Source organism: Rhinopithecus bieti, unplaced genomic scaffold, assembly GCF_001698545.2.
Source record: "Rhinopithecus bieti isolate Rb0 unplaced genomic scaffold, ASM169854v2 scaffold_62793, whole genome shotgun sequence".
Classification (NCBI taxonomy): Eukaryota; Metazoa; Chordata; class Mammalia; order Primates; family Cercopithecidae; genus Rhinopithecus; species Rhinopithecus bieti.
Window position 1 is genome coordinate 470641 of NW_016824412.1, and position 17619 is coordinate 488259.

Genomic DNA, 17619 nt, shown 5'->3' on the forward strand with positions numbered 1-17619 from the left:
ATATGACAGCCAACTTAAATCACTGAAGGCCCACTGCTGCTTTATGAACACAGATTTAGGATATTTCCTCTGATTGAATAATAAATACACTGTAAGAAAGCTCTCAGAGCACAAGCCTATTAAATTGTTACCTGAGTCCAACAGAAGGGGCATGTCAAGGGTCTGTTTCTTTTCTTTTAGGAAACGTGGACCCTTTCCCCAGGCAGGCTCAGTGCCTTGCTGCTCGCTAGTTGTTAAAAGGTGGGCCTCCTTTTGATTATTTTCAAATTGGTCCAGATGTTCATTTTGTGTACCCCTGCCCAAACAAATCTGTAGAAACGTAGAGCTAAACACACGCAACATTCCTTATTTCCTAGGATTGCTGCTTCTTGCCCCTTATCCTCTACTATGAAAAGCTGATTATTTGCCAAATTCTCCAAGTCATACTTTAGCTTCCTCCCATAAAACACAGAGGTCAAAATGTGTTTTGAACACACAGGTTGTTTCTTTAACACAAACGTACCACAGCATGGGAGTTTCGGTGAAAGAGAACAGTAAAGAGAATAATATTTAATAGTCATTTGTATTTTTCATAGACACATATTTAGGGTTTAGAGAATTCAAATGCAGACATGTTTATAGTCAGGTACTAGACCAGTGGAAGAGATCTTATTTCAGGGAAAAAGTAAATTCTGATGGGTTGAATCAAGTTAGGTCATCATTAAAAAAACAGTTCAGTATCAGTATTTCCATTTATACAGCAAGGCATTTATGAAGCCAGAAGAGGAAAACATCTTAGTTTTTTTCAGTGCATTGTTTTCTGTATGGAATTTGCAGTCTGTGTGGGGAATGAGAAGCTGTGACAGAGCTTTTGAAATACTGCCCTTGGGTTGTTTCTTTATTTAGGTAAGGAAGAGCTGCAGGAAGATGGTGCTAAGATGTTGTATGCAGAGTTCCAAAGAGTGAAGGTGCAGACACGGCTGGGCACAAGACTGGACTTAGACACAGCTCACATCTTCTGTCAGTGGCAGTCCTGTCTCCAGATGGGGATGTATCTCAACCAGCTGCTGTCCACTCCTCTCCCAGAGCCAGACCTAACTCGGTAAGCACCATGGGAAACTTTAGTTCAGATGGAAGCACACAAAAGTAAATACAGTACTTTCACTTATATTTAAAGCAACAAAGTTACTTAAAAAAAAAAAAAAACCTAATCTTAGTGTAATTGATTTTGAGTCAGTGTTACAGCTGAAGAGCTAGAAACAGGAAAAATATTAAATTTCCATATTCTTGAAGAATGTTTCCATGATTCAATCCAATTTTAAAACATCAGTTCCTTTAAGTAAAACATTAATATGTGGGAGAGGGGAGGTAATTGTTGGTAGGATATAACTCTCTCCTTTCCTCTTCTTTAAATGTCACTTTGTAGAGCCTTTTTCTGATAACCCACCCTAGTGAGACATACTGTCTACCCTCATTCACTCTAGTCCTGTTACTCTGTATTTTTTTAACTGCATTCCTTACCACCTGGCATATGGCTTACTCATTCATTCAAATATTAAATGCCTACCCTGTGCTAGGGTGTAGGGACAAAAACAGAATCTCTGCTCTAATGGAGCTTTCATTCTAAGTGAGATGATGAGTAGATGCCCAAGTGAACTTAACATAGGATGTTTGCTTTACCAGGCAAGAAAGACAATAAGGGAGTTGAGCCTATGTGCCACAGAGTAATTATAATGTTTGTCTGTGGAGTTTAAGCTGGGTATCATAAAAAGAAATGACAGCAGCAGTAGGGTGTGGAGCAGTGAAAAAAGTGATAGGATCAATGGATTGGACATCTTGCTAACTGACCATCCAGGAGGTACTTGAGGGAGAGATGAAGATAAAAAGGAGATAGATTATGTTTTGTTTGTCTCTCCACTCAGATGTAAACTCTATGGGTGGAGGGGCTTGTCTATTTAATTTGCTGTTGCAGCCCCAGTGCCTTCAATACTTTGAATGAGGATATATGGAGGCATACAAAATATGGTGGGACTTTATGTATTTCAAGGTAAAAAGCCTCCTGGCAGTAAACAGTGTTGTTAATGTATCTCTAGGCCTTATATCTGAGCTAACACAAATAAGACTAATTGGTCTTTGACCCATGGATTCTTTATTTCTTTTATTTAATAATTTAAGGTCATTCTTGACTGGATCCTCTTTAGTTACCACAAATCCTTTTAAAACAAAACAGGAAACACAAAACCAAACAGTTCTCTTAATTATGATTTAAAGAGCAGGACTGTTCTTTAATCTCAGCATAACCAAGGCTTTTTACAGAGATTTTACACTGATTAAATGATGGTTCTACATGGATTGCTGAGGTACCAGTTCATCAGCTTTGTCCATAACTAATAAACTTGTGGATTCCAATTAATCTCATCTTCTATTTGTGAAGGTTTTTAGTCCCAATGAATGACCTTGCAAATGATGCCAATAAATTTTCTCATGTTCTAACAAACCACCTGTTTGGTTTATCAGGGTCATTTTAAATTCCTTTTCTTTAAAATTAAAGTGTTAAAGACACCTGCTCAGCCTGGGACTAACTGCAGAACCAGCTAAGCATGCATCATGTAATTTGTTGATGAAAAGTTTTTAAGTATCACCAGCAAAGAATCTTTGTCATACCAGCTCAGTTCCTTCCTTCAAAGAACAGATTATTCTTAAGTAATTTCAATAATATTATAGAGCAATAAGAGCTCTCATTGTTTAGATGCATTTGTTGAAGCTATGTCAATGGTGGTTATCCTGTTGCACTGAATTAGTTCTTTAACAACATACTGTTTTCTCCCTTTGAACAGACTGTACAGTGGAAGCCTGGTGCACGGGCTATGCCAACAACTGCTAGCATCGACCTCTGTAGAAAGTCTCCTGAGTATGTGTCCTGAGGCTAAGCAACTTTATGAACATCTATTCAATGCCACAAGGTCATATGCCCCCACTGAAATATTCCTACCAAAAGGTAAATCAAATTCAAAAAAAAAAAGGCAGAAGAAACAGAATACCAGCTGTTCTAAGAACAGAGGGAGAACCACTGCACACACCAAGTGTTGGTACAAGGGAAACAACCGGTTTGGGTTGTTAATGGTTGAAAACTTAGAGGAACACAGTGAGGCCTCCAACCTTGAATAAAATTCAGTTTGCATCAAACTAGATGTATTTAATATAATCCTTACTTAAAATTATTCTGTTACCTCCCTTGAAACAATTAACTTTTTCTTTAGGACTAACCTGTTAGGGGATAAACATCACAACAATCTGAATTCCAAGTTATTTTGTATTTTGCTTTTAATAAATACAACCTGATTTAAGAAACTTTTGTATTTCTAAATATGTTTGAAACCATGTTTATACTTCTCACGTTCCACTTCAGCAAGTTAACGGTAATATATGCTATATGCTTTAAATTGCTGCAGTTTAGCCAGCTACATTCTCAGAAAGAGTAGAAGTCTCACTCAATTATTGCCTTTAAGTAGCAGCTGGTTATCATTTCAAAAATTTTTAAGAACAGTTTCCTCTTTGTACTTTCGTATGAAGTCTGGGCAATGAAAGGTAGAGAAGTGAGGATGCCAGACAGAAAATGTCTCTACTAAAAGTAAGTACTTAAGTCAATGAGACCATGACAGGATTGAAGAGCACTTTAGGTACACTCCAGGTTTTAAAGCAGAAGTTGAAACTAATGGCCCCAGCCAAATAAGAAACAGCATCCTGAGCTGTTAGACCTAGAGGAGGAGGAAACAGTGAGAAGTGAAAATATCAGAGATATATGCAGCAATACCAGACTCTATGCCCTCTTTATACTATAGATTTTGACCCATTAATGAGATGTGAAAGTAATGAGTCACGGCCATTATTTTTTAATGAAAAAATTAGAATGGAAAATATCAGATATACATATCATGTATTAGGTCATTGTGTAAAATGTATTCCTTACTGTGGACTGTAGTGAAAAAGTTTAAAAGGTACTGCTCTGGAAAATACTGCCAAATAGAGGCTACTAAAATTAGAAATACCTGAAGAGTTGTGAAGGTGCAAGCCAGTTCCAAATAAGAACTTGAAAATAAAGAGAACCAAGTAGAATAAATGCATTGGGCAAGATCCGAAAATATATTCAACCTTCATTTTACTTGTATTCATACAAATTGTGTTCTTCCTTCTGTACTCTCTCACTGGTATATTCCATCAGGAATAGCCCTAAAGGTAGCTTTAAAGCTGCCATTTTGAGCAGGCCTATGTACAGTTCCTAATATCTGATAAACAATTTTCTTTACTTTCCTAGAAGTACCATACTCTTAGAGGAATAAGCCCAGCATCAGCCAGTGTCAAACACACACCTGCCAAGTGTTGACTGGGTTTCTCCATTTACAAACGACACAATACATCATTTGCTCCTAGAATATTCAAACCTAACAATTACTTTGTTAAATAAGAGTTCTTGAAATAAGGAAATTTTTATTATTTTCAGAGGATTACATGGGAGTTCTTCAGTAAGGTTATTTTTATAACCTTACTAACAACCATCTCCAAAGAGATAGTTATTCCCAGAAGAATCAAGAAAAGAGCAGTCAAGTACATCTATTTTTGAAAAGAAATGTTACTGGAAAATAATGTATCTAATGGGGACTATAAACATGTCAGACCCGTGCTGGGTGTGTGGCTCATGCCTGTAATCCCAGCACTTAGGAAGGCCAAGGCAGGCAGATTATTTGAGGTCAGGAGTTCAAGACCAGCCTGGCCAACATGGTGAACCCCATCTCTACTAAAAATACAAAAATTAGCCAAGCATCATGGCAGGCACCTGTAGTCCCAGCTACTCAGGAGGCTGAGGTGGGAGAATTGCTTGAACCTGGGAGACAGAGGCTGCAGTGAACCGAGATAGCGCCACTGTACTCTAGCCTAGGTGTCTCAAAACAAAAACAAAAACAAAACAAAAAACACACACACACACACTAGACCTTTGTTATACCAAATCCTCCCTACCTTGATTCCTGGAGGTTTGAGGCTAATCTGGAGATTATATTAATATAACTGTCCCATTTCCTGGGTTGTCATCAACACTGCTTCTTAAAACCACTGAATTACCTATCATGTTTTTCTTTGATTAAAAGTGTCCTCCTCCAGCAGAAGTAGTAAGTCAGGTTCCTTTCTCTAACCATGGCACTCAGGACCATTCCACTGAAAATTATCCAGCCTTGCAGTAAAGGAGTGAAAGTCTAATAATGTCCCTTTAAGCATACTACCCTGGTGTATACCTTCTCCTACATATATTAGATGAGAGGTCACAGGCACTTCACAGGAGTATGTAAGGTGGTTCACCAAAGAATGATGACATAGCACCTGAACCCCCTGCAGAAGACATTCTTGTTTAAGCTGCTTGGGAGACAACATACAATGAAATGACAAAAGATTATTTTATTAGGTTGGTGCAAAAGTAACTGTGGTTTTTACCATTATATAAAGTATTGTCTGTCAGATGCAAAATGGCAAAGTGCAGACTGAATACTACAATAAGGAAACAGCAGTCACCAGGATGAGAGGTTAAATCACAGGAAGATTCTCATGCCTGGCTTTTGACCTGGCTTTAAAGAATAGGAATTTTAAAATTCAGATCAGATATACATTAGGAACACCTGTGTAGAAGCAGAATGTTATACATCCCATATTCCCTTTCCAAAATCTAGTTTCCTGTGTTTGCAATCAAGTGATTAGGTCCCGCTCTTTCTAATTCAGTTCTAACAAATGAAATCTCATCTTAGGCTTTGGAAATTGTCTTCAGTTAGCAGCTCAAGTAACAAAAGGAACTCTGGGCAGCTAAGATGAATAAATTTTAGAGATAAAGCTGAAGAGACAGGAAAACTTTTACTATAACCTAATCATGTTCTGTATTTAGTGGTGATAAAATTATATGTGAAGTCTATTTTGTACAAGCACTTTTTGAGACACCTGGACCTTGAAAGTTTAATATACATCCTGTAAATATAATCACAGGTCTTTCATGCTATTTGATCATGGGGAAAGAATTCAAATTAACCTTTTAGCATCTGAATTTGAATTTCAGAAGATAAAGACCATAGCTAAAAAGCCCTCAGAATTCTTTCTCCTTTGTGCACAAAAGGAAATAAATCAATGACTATGCCTCAGTTGCCCTACCTGCAAAGGATTTTAACAGTCCAAATTATTGTGTAAAAGATAAAATAACATGTATTTTTAAGTTACTTAACACAGTGCCTGATACTAAAAATGTGTTAAGTGATGGCCATTGTTATATCCCCAGTGAAAAGCCAGGGCAAAGCAAGGAATGTGGGAAGAAGTGAGTGAGTGTTAAGCAGTACAAAGATTAAGACAACGTTTGAGACCAGAATTGCCATAGGTTTAAGAGCAGAATTTTGCAGAGGCAAAAGAGATCAACACTATCAACTATGGTGAAGAAGAGAGACGGGCAGGAATGTGAGACTATTATAGCAACTCCAGCAGTAGCCGCACTGGAAAGGGTAGAAAACTACCAAGAGAATTTCAATGGGCAGCCAAGCTCAAACTTAGAAAATAATGAAAAAAGACTAGAAGGATTTATCCCCATGTGAGTACCTGTCCCCCTTTAGCCCTTTTTCCTGTTTTCAGAGTTTTCTGTAGTGTTTTTAAAGCTCAATTTGAAAGAGCCCTTGACATGTTTAAAGACAGGAAAAGGTGGCCAGGTGCAGTGGCTCACACCTGTAATCCCAGCACTTTGGGAGGCCGAGGTGGGCGGGTAACGAGGTCAGGAGATCAAGACCATCCTGGCTAACACGGTGAAACCCCATCTCTACTAAAAATACAACAACAAAATTAGCTGGCGAGGTGGCAGACGCCTGTAGTCCCAGCTACTTGGGAGGCTGAGGCAGGAGAATGGCGTGAACCCAGGAGGCAGAGCTTGCAGTGAGCCGAGATCATGCCACTGCACTTCAGCCTGGGCGACAGAGCAAGACTCCGTCTCAAAAAAAAAAAGAGAAAAAGGTGAAGAGCAGATATTACCATTTCCTAGGAATTTCCTATTCCTGCAACTACTAGCGTCATAAACCTGGCCCTACTCCATAATCCTAAGGAGGCCAAACCCGGTTTTACCCTTAGCAAGGTTGCCAGATTTCACTGGGTGCTGCTCTCTACCACATGCTGTTTGGCTGGCTGGCGTACCATGAACCTGAGCAGCACCTGGAAAGCCATCACTACCAAGACCAGAAGGTTCCACAAAAAGATAAACTTTCAGTGGTGCCTGACTCAAAATGTGACACTGTATTTTCAATAAGATAGATGTGGGGTACTTGGTGTTTATCTCATGTCTTTTAATGACACACTTCAGTCATCACAGCTGAAAGTGATTCTGCATCTTGTACCAATTTGAAATTAAATACTACTCTTGGAAAAATGCCACCCCACTTCCAGCAGCAGCTTTCTGAGCCATACAGGATAAGCTGCTTTTGCATTTCTTTCCAGAGGTATGAATAATACTAAATTCAAGTCCATCCAGCTGTAAAATTTCTAAGATGAGAACTTCATGTTGAGGAAGGAAGTTTTAAAATTTAAAAGGCATGACTGCACGACAGTCTGTTAAAATGGGAGAAGTGAATGAGATAATACACGAAAGAAGAATTTCCAGCTAGTTTCACTGGATTCTGTTTTTAGGGAGAGAAATCAAATGAAAAAGGAACATGTTACAATGCACATTCAATCTCTTCTATTCCTGCTACTCTTGAAAACATTCTATTTGGTTAAAATAGCTTAAGTCTTTCTCTCAAAATATAAATATATTTTTATATTTATGTATATATGCACATATATAGTCACCTTTTGGTATCTGTGGGAACTATGCAGATATGTTTTGGTTTAGAATGTTCTGTTCTGAGAAAATGAGTTAGTGACTATATTTTTTTCCCTAAGACTGAGCTGTTAGGATAGTTTAGTTTCTACTATTACTAAATGTTGTCTTCTCTAAGCAAGATAATATACTTTAGCCTATTCAGATTAAGTTTTGTTTCTCTGGGTTTGTACAACCAATAGGAGGGAAACCTCCACTTCTCTTCTGCATCCAAGAGGTAGAAGTGAGCCCATCAACCACACAGGAGAAGACTGCTTCAGATGGATAAAAAATTGGGTGAGCAGAGAGAGAGAGAGATAGGAAGCACAATTCAGATGGGACAGCAGATCAGAATACTCCACCTACTGTAAGAACAAGAAGACTTGATAATGTGATGGCATGTCCTCCTGGTTGATGATGTTTTAACAACAGTCTGAGACACTCTGACTTTCTCTACATGGGGGCCTTGACGGAGACTCAGAGTAGTCACTGACATCAAATCTGCTACCAAGTGCATCCATGCAAGAGAGAATATACTGTTGGGAGATTGGAGGGTAGAGAAAATTGGTGCCACTTCCTTTCTAATCCACTGAATGCAAGGTACAGGCCTATTTTCCTCTTTTTGAATATCTAAATGAGGAGGCAAACTTTCTACAAAGGGCCAGATAGTAAATATTTTAGGCTTTACAGGTCATATAGTCTCTTGCAACGGCTCACCTTTGCTGCCATAGCATGACAGTGCCAATAAAAAATATTGTAAATGAATGTGCATAGTTGTGTTCTAATAAAACTTTATTTACAAAAATAGGCAACAGGAGAATCTGACCTGCATGGCGTAGTTTCTTTCTTTTCTTTCCTTTTTCTTTTTTTGAGACAGAGTCTTGTTCTGTCTCCCAGACCAGAATGCAGTGGCGCAATCTAGGCTCACTGCCTCCCAGGTTCAAGCAGTTCTGGTTCTTAGCCTCCCAAGAAGCTGGGATTACAGGGATGCAACACCACGCCCTACAGATTTTTGTATTTTTAGTTTCGCCATGTTGGCCAGACTGGTCTCGAACTCCTGGCCTCAAGCAACCTGCCTTCCCCACCCTCACAAAGTGCTGGGATTACAGGTGTGAGCCACCACGCCTGGCCATAGTTTCTACACCAAAACTAAATAATAGCTCCATGTGGGTGAGTTAAACAACATTAAATTAAACTATTTCCCTAACTTGTAATACCTCTAGCTGATGCATGGACCATCCAACCATCCAGACCCACTCCATATAGAAAAATACAAAATCTAATGTAATCCTATTACGCAACCACACAGATGAATGAGAGACAGAAATAGGAATTAAAACATTCTAATTTATAACTTCTTAAAATTGATCTAATACTGCTTAAATGTAAAGTTTGTCATGTCTTTCCTATCAGACATACATTTTCTACACAGTCACCTATTTGTAAGACGCACATATCTTGTGTTTCACAGTATGCCTGCAAGATGCAGACCTGACAAGAGCAATGGTCCAGGCATTATATGGTATTTTATTTATGACCATAAGATGGCACCAAATTGTCACTTGTCAACTAAAGGGCACTTTGATATACTTATCACAGAGAAAACTTTAATAGAAAATTCTTTAATGTAGTTGAGAAGATTAGTAATTTTTTAAAAAACTATTAAAAGGCATATTTTCAAAACCTACAAATCCAGAGCCCAAAAATGGATCTCTGGAATTTATATAGAACGATTTGCTCAGTTTCTGGCATTGAGTGCTCATAACAATGAGATATGGTTTCTACTCAAAAGGTAGAAACCTTTGAGTTTTAAATTTGCATTACTAAGTAGAGCAATGCAACTATTCCTTAAGAAATAATGATGCTAGGGCACCTTTGCATTAAATATGAAAAGAAGTTCTGTCAGGCCTAACAGCCATGAAGGCCATGAAGGCCTAACACCACAGAAATGCGAGCCTTTGTCAGTATATTTGTCAGTTTGGCCAGATTTGAGTAAAACAGGATAGGAATAGCAAACTCAGGTGTGTACAGTGACCTGCACATGAAACACCATCTACCTGAAGCAGCTGTGCAAGCACAGGCTGTTACATCATATATGCTCATGTGTACACGAGAACACCAGCAGATTTACATTAGAAAAGGATTTCTAAGGATAAAAACTAATGGCTCAAATAATTGTTTTCACTTTTCTCCCCAAACTTTGACACTTAATTTATGAAAGAGATTACCAAATTTCTGTTTAGATTTATCAACAAGTATTTTCAACTTAAATTTTAATGCTTTCTAAAACATAAAATCCCACAATTTTATAAGTTATATGTAAATATTTTTTATTTTTAACTTTAAATAAGTTATATGCAAACTTATTGCTACATTTAAAGAGTGTTTACAAGAAGTTAGGCTGGGCGTGATGGCTCATGCTTATAATCCCAGCACTTTGAGAGGTCAAAGTGGCTCCTGGGCTCCTGCTTGAGCCCAGGAGTCTGAGACCAGCCTGGGCAACATGGCAAAACCTAATCTCTACAAAAAAATACACAAAATTAGCTAGGTATGGTGTCATGTGCCTGCAGTCCCAGCTACTCGAGAGGCTGAGGTAGGAGGATCACTTGAGCCCAGATGTCCAGGCTGCAGGAAGCCATGATCACACTACAGAGCAACACCCTGCCTCAAACCAAAAAAAAGTGTTCAAGAAACTGTACACCACCCCACCCCACCCCCACACACACACTATAGAAATCTGGAAAGGTTATTCTTGTTGGCATTTCACTGGGCTTTGAAGTAGAGGTAAAAGCTCTGATTCTTAACATTGGGACAGAGAAAAAAGGATTTCAACTTAAAGTAACACTGTCCACAATGATCTCAAAGTCGACTGTACTAGAGCATTGTGTAGGAGACGAGACTAGAAAGGCCAAAAGAATTACACGTAAAATTTAAAAAACTAAACAGGCCAAGTGCTATGGCTCGTGCCTGTAATCCCAGCACTTTGAGAGGCTGAGGCACGTGGATCACCGGAGGTCAGGAGTTTGAGACCAGCCTGACCAACATGGTAAAACCCTGTCTCTACTAGATATGCGAAAATTAGCTGGGCATGGTGGCACATGCCTGTAATCCCAGCTACTCGGGAGGATGAGACAGGAGAATCACTTGAACTCAGGAAGCAGAGGTTGCAGTGAGCCAAGATTGCGCCACTGCACTCCAGCCTGGGCTGTTTAACAGAGCAAGACTCCTTCTCAAAAAACAAACAGCCGGGCACGGTGGCTCAAGCCTGTAATCCCAGCACTTTGGGAGGCTGAGACGGGCGGATCACGAGGTCAGGAGATCGAGACCATCCTGGCTAACATGGTGAAACCCCGTCTCTACTAAAAATACAAAAAACTAGCCGGGCGACGTGGCGGGCGCCTGTAGTCCCAGCTACTTGGGAGGCTGAGGCAGGAGAATGGCGTGAACCCGGGAGGCGGAGCTTGCAGTGAGCTGAGATCCGGCCACTGCACTCCAGCCTGGGCGGCAGAGCGAGACTCCGTCTCAAAAAAAAAAAAAAAAAACAAAAAACCAAAAAAAAAAATCAACATTGTTTTCTACTCTTCTGCCACAATTACTCATTCAGAGTAAGTAGCTGTTTTCTAATGGTAATGTTATTTACTCACTGGGGTTTCCTCATGTGGCATACCTTAAGCTATGTGGTTCGTTGACACACACATAAACATACATACACACACTCTCACCTCTTAGAAAGTGTCTTACTGCAAGTATCAAAAAAAAGTGCTACCAGTAATTTAGATCAGTGTTTTCCAGTCAGTAACCTTAATAACAGATTCACTATTAACATTCGATAACAAAGGAGATAGAAATATTATCTTGTCCTTCTGCATTTTGAATTTATACAACTGTTTGCTGATTAATAACTATGCTAAAGGAAAGTTTTTAAAGGAAATCTTATTCTATCAAAGCTGAGTTTACTTTCACTTACTGCTTAATTTAACAACAACAAAAAAATGGATGCTTGTTTTTCTACTAGCTTATCATTAGTCAGCCATAGCTTCAACACATCCAGCTGGGAAATCTCAAGGACACAACAAGCTTTACATTTCAGATGGACCTGTGTCCCACTAAACTCTGCTTAGCTTAGGTTCTTCTGCTAATAGCTCTACTATTCAAGCCAAAGGCCACAGACTAGTATCTTTTCCATTTTCCTTTTCTCCTATCCAGTCACGTCAATGTTCTCTCTCAGAAGATACAAATTCAAGGCTGGGCACAGTGGTTCACACCTAATCCCAGCATTTTGGGAGCCCAAGGCTGGTGGATCGCCTGAGCTTAGGAGTTCGAGACCAGCCTGGGCAACAAAGTGAAACCCTGCCTCTACTAAAAATACAAAAAAATTAGCCAGACATGGTGGTGTGCACCTGTAATCCCAGATACTCAGGAGGCTGAGGTGGAAGGATCACTTAATCCTGGGAGGTAGAAGTTGCAGTGAGCCGAGATTACACCACTGCACTCCAACCTGGGGGACAGAGTGAGACCCTGCCTCAAAAAAAAAAAAAAAAAAAAAGACAATTCAAATTCCATGCCTTTCTCTCCATCCTGACTGCCACAGCTCAATCATCCCTTTACTCCTTAAGCTTCCTTGAGTTTCTAATTGGTCTCCCTATTTCAGTCTTCACAACTGATCCTCTCTGCTTCCGTCAGCATATTACGATACAAAAATCTAAACTCACATCAAACTCTTGAAATGCCATGGCATGGTATCAGACAAATCAATTGTCTCTGCTTTCACCATTAGGCTTCTGCCTCTCTCTCCAACCCTTCACACTGTACCTCCTGTCTTAACAGTGTCAAACTCACTGTGGTTTTCAGAGATTCCTTCTAGCCCCTACCACCACCTCTGCAGTGGCTTTGCAGTTTGGCTGCAATGTCCTACTGCTTCTCAGCTGGAGTTTCCCAACTTAAAATTTGATTCAGCTGTCACTAGTTCTAGGCAATTTCCATGACAAATTTCTTTGAGGATCCCATGAAGTTATTTGTCTCCTTCAGCTACTGTAGCATTCTGGACAACATTTACCATCCTACTGGATATATTTCACATTGGTCTCCAGAACTGACTGAAAACTTCCTGAAGGCATGATACTACTTTTTTCTTTAAATCTAAACCCACAACAATGTTTATGGACAACTGTATCTACATTAATACCAGGGACTGGCTAACCATTATCCATTATTAACAATAACCAACTCTTGACAACCAAAACCCAAAATAATGTCATTAAATAAGAGTTAATGGTTCAAGTGGTAACTGAGCTCAAGGAATCTTAACCATCAGAGTGATCTGTCTGTCCAATCACATACTAGTTAAGGATGAATATCCATACCACGTTTTAGTATGCAAATCAGCTGCTGTTTGGATTGCAGGAGCTCAGTCTTAAAAAGTGCTTCGAAGATTTTCAAATGCCAGCGTCAAGGAAATATCTAGTGAAATGTGCACTGGACTCATTTTAATCTATGTGTATTTTTAAAGTAAATGGGCAAAGATCCCTATTAACTTTCTTGTAATAGCTTATTAGCAGTAATATCCCCTGCTATCTGTGTTCATGGGCTCCTATAGGGCAGGGATGCCATCATCGTTCTACTTCTAGCACACTCCACATACTAAATAAATGTAATGAAAAGATAACCAGTTCATCATCTAACTTCATGGATGAGTCATATGCGGAAGTGAATCACCAAGTGACAGAGGCAGAAAGCAAGGTAAAGTTAATTAGGTTTCCTAAATATTAGTTTATTGTTTGCCTCCAACTCATTTCAGTGAGAAACTATTTTTAAGTGTGACCAATACATACTTTACTTATGTAGTGTATCAAGGAGACCAAAACTTAAGTGATCTCAAAAAGACTACCAATGTAAAATACATACCCTACATGGACATGACAGGTAAATAATGTGTCTTATTCTTGTGAGGGTGGTTACTGCTATATAAACAAAGCCTATATCCTGAAAGGGGAGGGTCTTTGGGTTGCATGGTTTCACTTTTGTTTCATCTCTGGGTTATGCAATGTCCAGCATAAATGTGACACAACATGTTCAGCCTTGTTCTGTGTGGCCAGTTTTGATCACTTCAGAACTCTTTACCTCATCAGTGCATTATTTTAAGTTCTTTTCTTTTCTTCCCTGATGTTTAGCCATTATGGGGTCAAATAACTCCGTAAGGTAGTCTAACAGGGAAAAACATCAAATAAGTTAGTATTGTTAGGGACTCTAGCAAGTCCTAGGATTAGGAAATGGGGTAAAAATTTAAAATTTAGATACCAGCACATTTAAATCATCCATGTCAACTTGGATTAATATATTATGGAAAATTGCAATCTGGATCTGTACTGTACATTCAACTTCTTTTTAAATCATAGATTCTGTGTACTATGCATTCTCCAGCATCCATATGGATAATTTTAATTTCTGTATCTTCAGCATCCATATGGATAATTTTAATGCTAACAGTCCCCACTGGGATGCCATTAACTTAAGAAATCATTTTTATTTTTATAGTACAAAGCAAATGAATGTATAGGCATATTTATTTCAATCAAGTCATAATCTGAACCTAAAATGCAAAGCAAAAGATTAACGTGCATTTAATACGTATTTCAAGTCTTTGTAACAGAGAAGAAAAATCATTACAAAATTAAGGTATGAGACATCAAGTCACTAATGATAGAGTTGATTAGACAATGGCTTCCATGTTCCATCTAATGACATGGAACAATGTACATTTGACAATTCAGCCTTAAAGGGTTAAGTAGAATAAACTTCAGGCAGCTCCTTACACTCAACTGCCTCAGTAACAAGACTCAAAGAATAGATATTTTCCCTATCAATGACAATAGTTCAGTGCTAACACTTGCAGTTTAATATTGGATAAAAGCTAAGGAATGGTTCATCCTGACAGATTATAAAAGACAAAACTTACCAGCTTCAAGAAGGATTAAACCTCTAAGAATTGGGACCCATTTCTGTTTATAGATAGAAATATTCAACAGAAAAATTTCTAATTTTAAATTTCTGGCCCACATACTCAAAACAAATGACCTATACCTCATCAAGCTTCTATGAAAACTGATGGCATTACACACAAAATTCATCATTTCCCTAGCATGCCCAATGAAACAAAAAGAAGGTACAGAACATGTGATGAAAGTAGAAGAGACAGACTCAGGTTTGTGCTAAAATCTAGGCCAAAGAAGCTTCAGATGCACACAGAGCAAGGCCAGCAAAGAATCTTCCACATATACTCTGGTTCATAAACCATCTGCTTGGGTTTGGGGACTTTTTATTCTTTAAGTCCAGTAGCCTATACTTCCTAAGAAATATGATTAAAAACTACATAACAGCAAAAATATTAAAATAGAATTACTTAGCTGAGGTATTTGGATTTATATTTAGAGGATGACAAAATGATATTTGACAAAGTATATAGTCTCCTTTAACTCAAAAAGGAAGACATGTTAATATAATTTATTATAAACTTCAGCCCAATCAGTCTTAAATGTTTTTGACTCTATGACTAAGTGTTAATTATGGACAATGTTATCCTAGAATACTACTTGATAGCCCTGCATTAATTCTGCTATACCAAAGACATACCTTTTTAAAATTAAATTAAATTAAATTAAATTAAATTAAATTAAATAAAGCAACCATTTACACTTACTAAGAAAAACAAAAATTTACTTCAAATTGTAGTATAGGCTTTTCAATCACAAAAAGAAAGAAAAGAACAGTGATCTGACAGTGGTCACATCCTGTGCAAAAAATTTGATACAAAAATGGTAGCACATGGTATCTGAGGTGCTTACATTACAGGAAAAAGGAAATACAGTAGCTGAAATATGGCACTCCTGGGAATCAACTTCTAAACCAAATAGAATGCCTTTGAAATGATTAAATTTATTTGTGTATTAGTAAGAAAGCCCCACCACCATAAATAGTACAATATTTAAAAATAAAAAAAAATATATCTATCTAAGATAGATAGTGTATTTATACTGTTAGACTTCTTTAAGTGCAGAAGGTGGTTTAGGTTTTGCCCTTTTTTTTTAAATTAAATAACTGACCATATACTTTATAAAGTTTCACTCAATCACAAAAGCCAATTATATCAAGGAATATGATATCAAAGTTGCATAATTTCATGTGGGACTGCCAGCAGGTTAAAGTCTTAAGTCTTTAACATTAATGTTCATTTTTAGTCAATCAATAGTTAAAAAGTTCTCAAATCTTCATATCCTCTTGAACTTGCCCTTCTAAATGATCCTCAGACTGCAATTTCTAGTTTGCAAATAAAATAATGCAATATGCATCATACTTCAAGAAAAGATGATGATGTCGAACTAACATGCTTCTGGATCTTTTCCCTGCTCCTTTCAACCTTCTTTATAATTTCTGCCACTATGCACACTGATGAGGTGAGACCCAAAAGAAACAACAGATCTGCAAGAGAAAATAAGTTGGGTTTTACATTTCTTTGAAACTTACAGTTGCAAAGCTTAATAGCTTACATTTTCTAGCATTTTACCAATTTTTTTTTTTTTGAGGCGGAGTCTTGCTCTGTTGCCCAGGCTGGAATGCAGTGGTGTGATCTCGGCTAACTGCAACCTCTGCCTCCCAGGTTCAAGCCATTCTCCTGCCTCAGCCTCCCAAGTGGCTTAGATTACAGGCATGTGCCATCATACCCAGCTAATTTTTGTATTTTTAGTAGAGATGGGGTTTCACCATTTTGGATAGGCTCGTCTCGAACCCCTGACCTCAAGTGATCTGCCTGCCTCAGCCTCCCAAAGTGTTGGGATTACTGGCATGAGCCATGGCGCCTGGCAACCACAGCTTTCAAATACATTGTTTCACAACTATTCCATAACGCAGGCACAATCACCCTCAGTTAAAAATAAGAAAAGAAAAAAGATATTAAATGACTTATCCAAAGTCATATAACTAGGAAAGGCAGCAGCCAGAATTAGAACCTAAGTCCTCTGACCACTTTCCCTGAAACCTTATGTGGCTAGCCTTTATCAGTAACACCAACAAAAGGAGTTTTTTCTTTCATAGATCACACAGCCCTTTAAAAAAGTACTGTATCAACAGTAGTAGACAATTTGAATGAAAATGCCTATCTGAAGATTAAAAATTTGACATTACTATGTTCTATTTCAAAGCATAGAAAACTTGTCTTTACAATAGTATCCACACTATCTCAATTCTTATTTACTGCTTGGAAAATTGCAGATGTTTCCTTAAAATGCCATTTTTTTAAAAAAGGGGAAGCAATGTGAATATGGAATTAAAATACTGAAATTCAACTAGTTCAATTTCAAGGTAATTTTAACTTGTAACGAAAAATACAGTGACACTGTATAACTATTTTCATAAATACCCAAATTAAGAATTCAATAAAGGATAGCATTATTGTCAAACACATCATTCCTCACACTTACATAGGAAAACTGACTTTTAAATGCACTGTATTATACATATAATAAATGGTAACGTAAGAATAATGTGTAATTTCCAAATAATCTTTATAAAACATTCTGCTATTTGGGTCAGACTGACATTTTGTGAAATTAGAATGTACAAACAAGAAAGAATAAGAAAGAATTATTAGTTTAACTACTGAAAATTCTAACTTTAAAGAAGAGAGCAACTTGGTTTTCAGGGAGATTAAGTCTAGTTTTCTCTTCATACAAGATGGCATAGTACATAAAAAGTTATAAACTATACAGCAGGTTTTGATTTGC

The 17619-nt window shown here is 37.9% G+C and overlaps 1 protein-coding gene across 7 annotated transcripts in view; it reads right to left on the reverse strand.

The window, feature by feature from the left end:
- Positions 1 to 515: 515 nt before the first annotated feature.
- Positions 516 to 17619, reverse strand: part of ATP2C1 (ATPase secretory pathway Ca2+ transporting 1) — a 166398-nt gene continuing 149294 nt past the window's right edge. For 3 of the 7 annotated variants that reach the window (XM_017862315.1, XM_017862314.1, XM_017862316.1), the window contains 2 exons: positions 16224 to 16318; positions 516 to 1073 (listed from right to left, as the gene is read on the reverse strand). In XM_017862315.1, the coding sequence (XP_017717804.1) occupies positions 978 to 1073; positions 16224 to 16318 (191 nt within the window). In that variant the 3' untranslated portion in view covers positions 516 to 977. Of the gene's footprint in view, positions 1074 to 16193; positions 16319 to 17619 lie in introns of all 7 variants that reach the window. The other 4 variants (XM_017862311.1, XM_017862312.1, XM_017862313.1 and 1 more) reach the window with 2 other exon arrangements.